This window comes from Sinocyclocheilus anshuiensis, unplaced genomic scaffold (genome assembly GCF_001515605.1).
Source record: "Sinocyclocheilus anshuiensis isolate Anshui unplaced genomic scaffold, SAMN03320099.WGS_v1.1 scaffold1853, whole genome shotgun sequence".
In the NCBI taxonomy this organism is placed as follows: domain Eukaryota; kingdom Metazoa; phylum Chordata; class Actinopteri; order Cypriniformes; family Cyprinidae; genus Sinocyclocheilus; species Sinocyclocheilus anshuiensis.
The window spans coordinates 28,821-41,107 of record NW_015536563.1 but is presented as its reverse complement, the minus strand read 5'-3'; the positions used below and the strand labels follow the sequence as shown (position 1 = coordinate 41,107).

Genomic DNA, 12,287 nt, shown 5'->3' with positions numbered 1-12,287 from the left:
CGTGGGGCTGGGCGACCCCCAACACATTCGCTATAGCCTCCGTGTGGAGCCGGTATGCTCCTGTGTTCTCACCTCAAACAGGTAGTGGCGCCGAGAGGCCCCGGTTTGTGTCGGCTTGCTAAAACTGCTCCAGAGTGTCCTACAGTAGACCCTGTTGAGATCCTCCGTTACCCTCGGCAGCGGACACGGCGGAACGTCCGGCGCCGGGCCTTCACGATGAATCAGCGGGAACCGTGGAAGGCTGGGTTACATATTGAGACCTAAGCGGTTCTCGTATGTGTACAGTCCACGGTATAGCCATAGAGCCCGTGTTTCCCCGGCAGACTTCCAAGGGGAGCGGGTACGGTTTCCCAGTGTTATTCAATCTCACTCAGTAAGGTAGTGCTTTGAAAAATGGTGAGTGGAACTACTTGTCCCGAGCCCCGGCCTACACCAGATAGGGGTGCAGGTGGCTCGCACAGGGCACTGGAAGGGGCAGCACCGTGGCGCCCTTCAGGGAACGAGGGTTACCATACGTAACCGAGACGTTCTTTTTATTCTTCTTATTATAATTTTCATTATAATAAAGCATATTTATACTAAATTTATAATGCATAAGTGAGTTTGGAGTAAAAACGTTATTAAATATGGTATTTTGTCAGATGGAACCGCATTTACTACACAGAGCCATAGTTCACTGACAAACTGCGCAAAACAGCTGTCATAATCGCAGACCAATTTTTTTGATTTCATAATTGCGCAATTAAATCGGTCTGTGATTATGAAAGCGGTTTTGCACAGCTTGTCAATGAACTTGTCATGAAATGCTGATCCATCTGAAAGCACGGCGAGTTTGAATTGCTTATAACGTGCATTTGAAAAAGCAACATGCATCAAACATCTTTCCAAACATGCAAAGCATTTATGAACCTCTTGGCCAACAAAATACCAAATTTAATAACATGTTTTACTCCAAACTCACTTAGCATTGCATTATAAATGTTGCAATGTATTATAAATAGACCAACGTTCATTACCTTTCTTCTGCGGGGCATATTTGGAGTTTCAGCGCGAGAGTGCCCTCTGGCCTTCGGATGGAGATTTACTACTGATCATGTTATAGTAAAACGGGAGACATCATTTCCTGTTTGTTGCTTCCGTGTGTTTTGAGTTTGAGCTCCGTCAAGTTAATTCTTTGTCGAACTGAGCTGGATGATGACATCACTGAATTCAATGATGAACTGTCTTTAACTGAAAAATGAGTGTTTACTATTGTCATTTTGCATTACTGACACACTATTTTCCTAATTAATGCTGTTCAGATGCTTTGACACAATCTGTATTGTTAAAAGCGCTATATAAATAAAGGTGACTTGACTTGACTTGATCACAGAACCATGCTTCACTGACAAGCTGTGCATGAAAATCACATCCGATTAATCGTGCAGCCCTACTTTTCATATTCTTTATCCTGGCTGAAGCACTTTTGTTTCAATCTACAAGAATAATCAGCTGATGTTATAGTTTAAAGTTAAAGATATTAATATTATTGTAAGGTTTGTTTTGGGTTTTGTTTCATGTTCTTGTTTTCATGTCTTTTATTTTGTAATTTGATTTATGATGTTAGTGTCATGCTTCCCTTGCCCTTATGCATTTCTGCCCTGTGTATGTGTCATGTTGTGATTGGTTGTTCAAGTCATGTGTATTGCTCCTCATTGGTTATTGTCCTGTCATGTGGTTCTCAGTTCTGTTTGCTCATTGGTTGATTCTTGTCATGTGAGTGTTTGCTATAAGTAGCCCTCTTGTTAGGTGCGTTCGACTTGAAGCACCGCTACAGACGGCAGTCAGCACTAACCGGCATGCACTGCTTCAAGTCAGCCGCCGATCGGTTTGCGCGGCGCCGCATGAAGTCGAACGCACCTATTGTCTCTCATCATGTATTGATGTTGTAGCCTGCTAACAACTGTGAGTTGTTTTTCTGTTCACGGTCAAGTCCGTTCATGCCATATCAAGTCAAGTTTGTTTCAAGTCAAGTCAAGTCAAGTCTTTGTTTATTGTTTGGATTTCACATTGTAAATAAACTAGGGTGACCATACGTGCCATTTTCAGGCCAGGATTTGTTTTGGCTTTGTTTTCCTGTTTTCATGCTTGCTGAAGGTAATGAGCGAAAAGTAGTTTGACCAATAACATGCAAGCATTGTACATAATGGACCAATCATGGCGTGAGAAGGTGGGATCTACGGTCAAAGCGATGCAATTACGCGTACATATTAGGTGTGTTCGACTTAAAAGCAGTGCGGCTCAGACCGATCAGCGTTTGACATCAAAGTACCTCGAGAGCGTTTCGAAAGCATAACCGTCTGTATGGTACTTTGATGTCATACACCGATCGGTCTGCACACGCAAACAAAGCCAAAACCTAGATATTTTAGGCAATATAGAAATCCTGGCCAGGACGCGTCCTGTAAAAATGGCACGTATGGTCACCCTAAAATAAACTGCACTTGGGTTCATCATCACAACTCGACTTCAGTGGACTGATCATTACAATTATTAAGGTGAGCCTGAGAGTCTTATATTTATTTGACAGTGGTTTCACATTTCTTGTTTGTATGAAGGCTTAAAATGAAAATTAAGAAATATATTGTGATATCAATTTTGGCTATATCGTCCAGCCCTATATTATTGTATTATGTTATTGACAGTTGGAGGTTGTCTGTATTGTCCGTGGTAGAGAAGTAAGATTAGTTTTTTATTAAGAAAGATGCATTCGTATTGAGAATTTCCACAAGATTAACAATATTTCAGAAAAAAACAAGTATTTATCGATTGTTCTCTAATTTTTATCTCCACTCTGTGTGTGTGTGTGTGTGTGTGTGCACGCAGAACAATTATTTTCAATTTTCAATGATCTGTTTTTAAGGGGTGGCTTTTTTAAGGCTTGTCAGTAATCGGCCGGTTTTGATTGACTAAATTCACTGCATAGAAAACATAGAGATTTCCATTTTCACCACTTAATTAAAATAAAAATAAAAAACAGTCATTGTGATTTATCTCACATATCTGACTTTTCTCAGAATTGCAAGTTTGTATCTCGTAATTGTTACTTTTTTTCTCCAATTTGTGAGTTAATATCTCAGTTCTGAGAAAAAGTCAAAATTGTGAAAAAAGTCAAAATTACTTTTATTAAGGCGGCCACAGCAACCGTAGACTATTTAAGCAGCTTGGTCACTCTCTATATTTTGGGAGAAGAGATTAGTCAGCAGAACAGGCGGCAGCTTCTTTATATGTTGTTTAAATTGTTACTTGCTGCTAAGAAGGATTATTTAGTTTCTACCTATTTGTAGCCACTTATTTGAAATTAGAATAATAGCCGTCGGCTAAGAAGGAGCTTTTGCTATTTATATTACTTCCTTCCTGCACTTAAGTGCGAACTGTAGTTTTTATTTGAGTAATTGCCCTGCTATAGGCTTTTGTATGTGCTAATTAACAATCCGGCCACAGCTGTTTTCTCTGAAGTGTCGTTTGGCTGTGTATTTATTTGTTATCTGTCAGCTGATGCGGAAGTACCTTCGTGTTCAGCCTCCTCGTCTGAAGACCTATGAGTGTAAAGACCTGTGACTTTTACCTGCGCGACTTTAACCGAGCAACAAAACAGGCAACGCACTTAAGTACTCTCTTTTCTTTCCCTTTGCACACTCCTTCCTGTCCTCTTTCTTCCACCTCTATCATGTGTTTCCAATACATTCCGGTTGTCTCTCAACAACGCTCTAACATCACTCGCAGACGGCAACGTAATCTTGCTAACCTGTGTCCTATCTGTACATCTTCTACTGCAGCTCTTTCTTTTTCTGTGGGTCTCTGGAATTGTCAGTCAGCTGTCAACAAAGCTGACTTCATTTCTGCTTTTTCTTTGCAATACACACTCAGCATCTTGGACTAGACTGAGACCTGGATTCGTCCAGAAGACTCAGCAACCCCAGCAGCTTGGTTTAACAACTTCTCTTTCTCTCACACCCTTCATCAGGTTGGAAGGGGTGGGGGCACTGGTCTGCTCATTTCTAACAATTGGAAATACTCAACCTACTCCCCCCTATGCAATTATAACTAATTTGAATCTCATACAATTACTGTAACAGCTCCTATAAAACTCTGTTGTGGTAATTTACCGGCCTCCTGGTCAACTCGGAACTTTCCTAGAGTTTCCTAGAGAACTTTCCACTTTTAGTCTTTGGTGACTTTAACATTCATCTGAACAAGCCTTATGCTGCAGACTTACATTCACTTCTAGCTTAATTTGATTTCAAATGCCTTACCACTACAATCACTCACAATTCAGGCAACCAACTTGACTTAATTTACACACACAATTGTATTGCAGACAACAATTTGGTAAAACCCCTACACATCTCTGACCATTTCTTCATAACATTTAACCTACATCTTCCTACCTGTGTGCCACCATCCCTTCTACCTGTTACTTTTAGATGAAACCTACGCTCCCTTTCACCCTCCCATCTTTCCTCTGTAGTGTCTACCTTTCTTCCTTCACCTCCCTCATCTCTGGATGTGAATGCTGCGACTAACACTTTATGCTCTAACTTCTTGTCCAGACGATTTATGTCCTCTCTCCTCTAGGCCAGCATGAGCTGCCCCTTCTAACCCCTGGTTATCCGATGTTCTTCGTAAGCATCGGTCCAAACTCAGGGCAGCAGAGAGAAAATGGCACAAATGAAAAGATCTGTCTGACCTGAGTATGTATCAGTCTTTGCTTTCATCTTTTTTCTGCTCAAGTCCATATGGCCAAATCTTCATATTTCCACAACTAGATCAACAGCGTTCCAGACACACGTAACCTCTTCAAAACATTAAATTCTCTACTCTGTCCCCCTTCACCACTTCTATAACAGCTGATGATTTCGCCACATTCTTCACAAACTAAACTAGAACAATCAGCAGTCAGTTCTCAGCTCCACACACACAAGTACTCAAACCAACCACATCCACCCCTAAAACTTCCCTCTTCTCCCTCTGTCCCCTCACTGAGGCAGAAGTGTCTAAACTTCTCCTCTCCAGCCATCCTACAACATGCCCACTAGACCCTATCCCCTCACACCTTCTCCAAGCAATCTCTCCTACACTCTTACCAGCACTCACACACATCATCAACACATCTCTCCTCACAAGCACTTTCCCCACTGCATTCAAGCAGGCTTGGGTAACCCCAATGCTCAAAAAACCTACATTAAAACAGACCAACCAACTGGATGCTAACCAGTCAGGTTTCAGGACTGGCCATTCAACTGAGACTGCGTTACTGTCAGTCACTGAAGCCTTGCAGATTGCAAAAGCTGGTTCCAAATCATCAGTCCTTATTCTGCTGGATCTATCTGCCGCTTTTGACACTGTGAGTCATCAGAACCTCCTGTCCACCCTCTCATCACTGGGCATCACAGAGATTCCACTTTGCTGGTTTGAATCCTATCTCACTGGTTGGTCTTTCTGGGTGGCCTGATGAGGGGAGGTATCCAAACTGCATCAACTGGTCACTGGGGTTCCTCAGGGATCAGTTCTTGGACCCCTTCTCTTCTCCATATACACTACATCACTGGGACCCATCATACAGGCACATGGGCTTCTCCCAACATTGCTATGCTGATGACACTCTATCTTTCATTTCAACCAGATGATCCAAGAGTAGCTGCATGGATCTCAGGCTGCCTGGCGGACATCTCAGCATGGATGAACGAACATCACCTACAGCTCAACCTGGCAAAGACTGAGCTTCTTTCAACTGGTCACTGGGGTTCCTCAGGGATCAGTTCTTGGACCCCTTCTCTTCTCCATATACACTACATCACTGGGACCCATCATACAGGCACATGGGCTTCTCCCAACATTGCTATGCTGATGACACTCTATCTTTCATTTCAACCAGATGATCCAAGAGTAGCTGCATGGATCTCAGGCTGCCTGGCGGACATCTCAGCATGGATGAACGAACATCACCTACAGCTCAATCTGGCAAAGACTGAGCTCCTTGTCTTCCCTGCCACTCCAACTCTACAGCATAATTTCACCATCCAGTTAGGTTCATCAATAATTACCCCATCAAGTTCGGTCAGAAATCTTGGTGTAATCTTTGATAACCAGCTGACTTTCAAAGACCACATTGCAACAATTGCTTGATCTTGCAGGTTTGCATTGCACAACATCAGAAAGATCAGGCCCTTCCTAACGGAGCATGCTGCACAACTTCTTGTCCAGGGCCTTGTCATCTCTAGTCTGGACTACTGCAATGCTCTTCTAGCTGGACTTCCATCATGCACAATCAAGCCTCTACAAATGATTCAGAATGCAGCGGCACGACTGGTCTTCAACGAGCCCAAAATAACCCACGACATGCCTCTCTTTATTTCCCTGCACTGGCTGCCGGTCACAGCTCGAATCAAGTTCAAGACACTGATGCTTGCATATAGAACAGCCACAGGCTCAGCACCCGCCTACTTCCACTCACTTTTGAGAATCTACATCCCCTCCAGAAGTCTGAGATCTACGAGTGAGCGACACCTCGTGGTACCATCACAGAGAGGCACAAAATCACTTTCCAGAACATTTTCGTTCACCGTTCCTGGCTGGTGGAATTGTCTCCCAACCCCTATCCGGAATGCTGATTCCCTGACAATTTTCAAGCGACAGCTGAAAACTCACCTCTTTTGTCACTGTCTGACTTCTTCCTAATAAAAAAAGAAACGTTTCTCTTTTCTTTAATCTTTCCCTGTCTAGCTTGTAGACAGGGATGTATTTATTTGAACAATGCTTGAAACTTGGTATTACGAGCACTTCCTGTGTCTATTTGCCTCTTTAAGATGATTCATTTGATATATTCCCCAATTGTAAGTCGCTTTGGATAAAAGCGTCTGCTAAATGACTAAATGTAATGTGAGTTTTTATCACACAATTTTGAGAGTGTTTTTTGGAGAATTACGAGATTTAAGAATTGCAAGATGTAAACTGTTTATAAACAAGTTACAATGGTAGACAATGTAATCAGACTGTGTGGTCAGAATTATGAATATGGGACTATTGATATAAACTTTTTGTGTTTTTATATGTACAATAGGCAGAATAACTGCAACATAAAGAGGGGAAAATTAAAGATAAGGTTAGAAAGCATGAAGCTTGCGCTGTCAGAATGCCAGTCTGTCAGTCAAGTGCAAAGCAAGACGCAACCCACAGCAATGTGTTATAACAACAACGTCTCAGAGAGCCTGACAGCAGATAAAAGTAAATGATAAATATATGACTTTTAAGTGATTAATTATTAAAGTGTGCATCAAATTTGCTAAACATGGAAGCTCAAACATGTGTGACACGCTAGAACAGCCCTCACTGGTTCTTGCACATCATGTACATTTGAGCTTTGTCTTTTCCTTTTAATGGCGGTTGGCAAACCTACTGGAAGGTGCACAGTGCCACCTGCTGCATGACACCTGCATGACATGCATGACGCAAAATAAGGACCAGGCTTAGGATAGATGCTCAATAAATAAAATGCTCAATTGGCCCCAATCCCGATTCTTGAGATCGGCTCGGGATGTCTCTAGATGATTCTAAACCAGTGCAATATTTCCTCAACAAAATAGTAACCACATAAACTGCTGAAAAGCAAAGTATAGTGACATAAAACCATTGTTTACACCAAAATATATATTTTTTGCACATTCATTTCAAAATTAGCTGGTTATTGTTTTGACTTACTGTTTGTGTGCAGAACCTCAGGAGTTCCCGTATGAAGTTCAATAAATTTATGCATTTCATTCTCCTCTTCTTCTCTTCTTTGTCTTTCCTGTTGTTTCTGTTTCTCCCATTCCTTTCGTTCTCTCTTCAGCTCATCTCGTATCTTTCCCTCTTGTTCCTCTATGTATTTAATATCTCTTTTATATTGTTCTTCAGCTTTTATATATTCCTCTTCTCTTCTCTTTGTCTCTTTGTCATGATTTTGTCTTTCTTTCTCCATCATCTTCTTCATTCTTTTTCTATCTTCTTCATGTTTGATCTGAAGATCTTTTTTCTCTCTGTATCTTCTTTCTCTCTCTCGTTTAAGTTTCTGATAATATTCATCCCATGTTTCCTTTTCTATCTTTCTCCTTCTCTCATCCACTTCTTCTCTTCTATTTCTTTCTTTTTCATGATTCCGTCTCTCTTCATCCACCATCATCTTCATTCTCTCTTTCTCTTCTTTGTATTTGGACAGATTAACTTCTTTCTCACTTTCCATTCTCTCTTCTACCTCTTTAAGTCTCTGATTACATTCATCCCATGTTGCCTGCTCTTTCTTTCTCCATTTATCCTCCTCTTCTTCTCTTCTTTGTCTTTCCTGTTGTTTCTGTTTCTCCCATTCCTCTCGTTCTCTCTTCAGCTCCTCTCGTATCTTTTTCTCTTGTTCCTCTCTTTCTTTGATGTCTCTTTTGTATCGTTCTTCTCTCTCAATAAATTCTTCTTCTCTTCTCTTTCTCTCTTTCTCATGATTCTGTCTTTTTTCCTCCATCTTCATCTTCATCTTATTTTTCTCTTCTTCATGTTTATTCATGAGTTCTTCTTTTTCTCTGACCACTTGCTCCACTTTCTCCATCAGTATGTTCTTTTGTTGTTCTTGTAATTCTCTTTCCATCTCTCTGAACATCTTACATGAGTAGTAACTCCCTCCGTTTGCTTTCACCATGTTGTCTATCTTCTGCAGTAGATCAGTCACCTGTGTTCGGTCTCCAGTCTCTTTATTATTGAACACATGGTATCTGTTTTCACACACATCAATCAGCTGCTTTAAAGCAGATCCAGATTTTCCCAGATACTGTTCAATAGTTTTGTCATTCAGATCATCCCCTCTGGTGAAGAGCACCATCGTGTACTTTAAAGAGTTTTCACCAAATGTCTCTTGGATGATCTCCACTGATTTTTCCTCTTCTTGAGTGAATCGTTGTCCTAAATTGAGCACAATGATGAACACATGTGGTCCAGGCAGGATCATGGGGATGCAGTTGCTGATTTCTCTCTGGATTTCTTCATTACTGAGATCGGTATCAAACAGTCCTGGAGTGTCGATCACAGCAATGTGTCTGCCATTGATTTCAGCGTTCTCTCTAAGACACTCTTTAGTAATAGACTCATGAGCTGCTTCAGCTTCAAACATGACTCTTCCTAAGATGTTGTTTCCAGTTGAACTCTTCCCAACTCCAGTTTTTCCCAGCAGCACAATCCTCAGTTCATATTCTATGTCTCTTGAATCTAAAGATAGATCAAATGAAAATTAAAAACAATATTAAATTTCAAGTGAAGATTGTCAATTATCCAGTTCATCAGAGAATACTGTGTGTAATTTATACTAAAGCATCATGTGCTGATCATATTGTTGCTTCTGAACTCTGCATATAATGTTATTGTTTTCTATCGCAAATCTGTAGACTTTAGCAATCATGAATAGTGTTTGTTTAATCAATGCAATTTTTCTGATCGTTACCTTGTGATTGAAACCACGTCTCTAAAGGATAGATTCTCCTTTTAATTTCTTCAAATTTCAGCAGTTTCTCCATCTGTGTCTCCATCAATGTCTCTGTGGAGAAACAATCACCACTATTTTCCTCAACCATCTGCTTTAATTTCTCCATCAACACAGACACTTGTGTTTTAGGCCCAATGAAATTATGTCGTCCCCCAAAACTCTCAATGACAGACAGTGTTTTTTCATTTAGTTCTGCTGTCTGATGCTCTGGATTCTGCTTTATGATGATCATGATGTATTTGTTGATTCTTGAGCTGAAGATCCTCTGGATCTCCTCTATTTCTGCTTTGTCTTCATCAGTCAGTGGTGCATCAGGAATGATGAGGATGAACACATGAACTCCAGGATGACAGAGAGACACACAGCGGTGAGTCTGACGCATCATGTCCTCCTCTGAGAGCTGAGTGTTGAACAGAGCTGGAAGCTCCACCAGACTGATCAGATGTCCATCAAGCTCCACGTCTCTCCTCACACACTCTGAGCTGAGCTCTGATCTTCTTTCGCTCTGCTTCAGGATCAGCTTTGATATGAAGGATTTTAATCCTCTGTTACTCCCACACACAACCAGATTCAGCTTCACACCCTCTGAAATTGTGACAAAGCAATAAACTAGTTTAACAATGTGATTTTAAATTTGATCAATGCTGCATTCATATCATGTTGGAATTATGGTAATCATCACTGCACTGTAATTTACCAGTTTCCCACTAGTAAAAGCCTTTCATGCCTATTACTGTATTCACACAAAGATTATTTATTCAGATAAATAAATGAATGCACTCACCCAGTGTCTTGATCTTCTGCTGTAGCTCTTTGACTTCATTATCTCTCACTCTCAGTTGCTCCTCTAGTTCATGTCTGACTTTCTTCTCTGGAGCTCTTATGTGCATCTGAAGAGAATAGGGTTCAATCTTCATGCTGTCTATACGATCAAACAGATCTGAGATCTTTTCTGAGCTTCTCTGGTCCTTTGACCCCATCACACTGTGCCAACTCCCATAGAGACTCACAAAATCTATCACACTTTGGTCAAGTTCAGTAATGAAAAGCAACATGAAGTGTTCATTAGAGTTAAGTATTCCTTTGATCTTCTCCATTTCTGCTCTGTCTTCATTAGTAAGTGGACAGACAGGAGTAACAAGGATGAAAAGATGAACTCCAGGATCACAGAGAGACAGACAGTGGAGAGTCTCCCGCATCACTTCCTCCTCTGAGAGCCGGGTGAGAGCTGGAAGCTCTATTACACTGATCTGCCGTCCATGAATCTTGCCCTCTTTCTTCACACACACTTTACTCATCTCTTTCTGAGATTTACTTGTTATCCCTCTAAACATTTTAGACACTGAGTTCTTGAGTGTTGGATTATTTCCACACAGCACAATGTTCAGCTTTGTTTTTCCAGTTGTCGTCACTGAAATCAAGATTTAGAGACAGTAGACTCAGATCAGTTTTGGTACCAAATGTACACTTTCTTAAACAACAACAAAAATATTAGGTAACATTTTATAATAACTTTCATTAATAAATCATTAACAAACATTATGTAATGCTTAACGGATCATTAGTTCATATATATTCACATATCTAGAAATAATGTGCTTGTTAATGTTTACTAATAAATGTATTAAACATTACCTAATAATTAACATTTAATGTGAATTAAAATGCAAACATCATTAACTTCTAATTCATATGATCATGCACATCTTAAAAACCTACAAATGATTTAAACAGATGTTATACGATTAAAAGCTTCTGTTAATGCACAACACCTTTGCTGCTGTTGAGGTGTGATACGGGTAAGGTTAGGGTCAGGTTTGGTGGTATGGGTAGGTTTAAGGTTGGGTAGGGGTCAACAAGTGTACAGGGGGCAATTTGATTACATTTTTGATAAATGACGTATTTTCTTGAAAAAAATAATTTTCCCTCTCCTGTTGATGTATGACTCAAGGAATATTCTGTTTAATGATACATAATAGTATACTAATATAAGTGTTATGGTGATAATAACATGTTTTGCACCCAAATTACAATATGTGATATGTCTTTACCAAGCATTTAGCTAAACTTAACTAACCACCCTTTATACAAACATTGTTAAAGTAGCTAAAAGTCCAGTGCCAATAAAGATACTCAAAAAAAAATCAGTAAATGTTTATAAACATTTACAAATGATGAATAGTCTCCACTTTAGATTGTGTACTGCAAAAACATGAACAAATTATTAATAAATGATTTGTAAAGATTTTAAAATAGGGTGAATTCCGGTCATTTGGGACATATCAAAATGACTGCTCATAAAGGTACTAATGATTAGTAAATGTTTATAAGCATTTACAATTGATTAATAGTTTCCACTTTAGATTGGGTACTGCAAAAACATTAACAAATTATTAATAAATTATTTAAGATGTGCAAATAGTAGAAGTCTACACAGCAAACAAAGACCAAATATATGACCTTTACAGACTGTGATTCTGAGTTGATGAATATATTAACATGAATAGTTTGTGAAGTGCCTATAAGCTATATTTTCGCAATATTTGTGATGTAAAAATGAGCATTAGCTAATATGTGAACTGAAGTTTAATGACATTTGTAAGCATTCAAAAGTACATAAATAAATAAGCTTGTAAATATTTTATAGTTTCTGTAAAACCCATTTGTAGATTTTTAAAAATGCATTGAAAGTTTAATGACATTTGTAAACATTAACTAATGATCCGTTAAGCATTATATAATGTTT

General features: G+C 39.6%; 1 protein-coding gene across 2 annotated transcripts in view; it reads right to left on the bottom strand.

Annotated features, from left to right (window-relative positions):
* Window positions 1–10,957, bottom strand: part of LOC107701974 (putative leucine-rich repeat-containing protein DDB_G0290503) — a 25,674-nt gene extending 14,717 nt beyond the window's left edge. Inside the window, exons 1-3 of one of the 2 annotated variants that reach the window (XM_016504151.1) lie at window positions 10,326–10,957; window positions 9,500–10,132; window positions 7,741–9,267 (exon numbers count right to left, since the gene is read on the bottom strand). In XM_016504151.1, the coding sequence (XP_016359637.1) occupies window positions 7,741–9,267; window positions 9,500–10,132; window positions 10,326–10,875 (2,710 nt within the window). In that variant the 5' untranslated portion in view covers window positions 10,876–10,957. The remainder of the gene's footprint in view (window positions 1–7,740; window positions 9,268–9,499; window positions 10,133–10,325) is intronic. The other variant, XM_016504156.1, reaches the window with a different exon arrangement.
* Window positions 10,958–12,287: the final 1,330 nt, after the last annotated feature.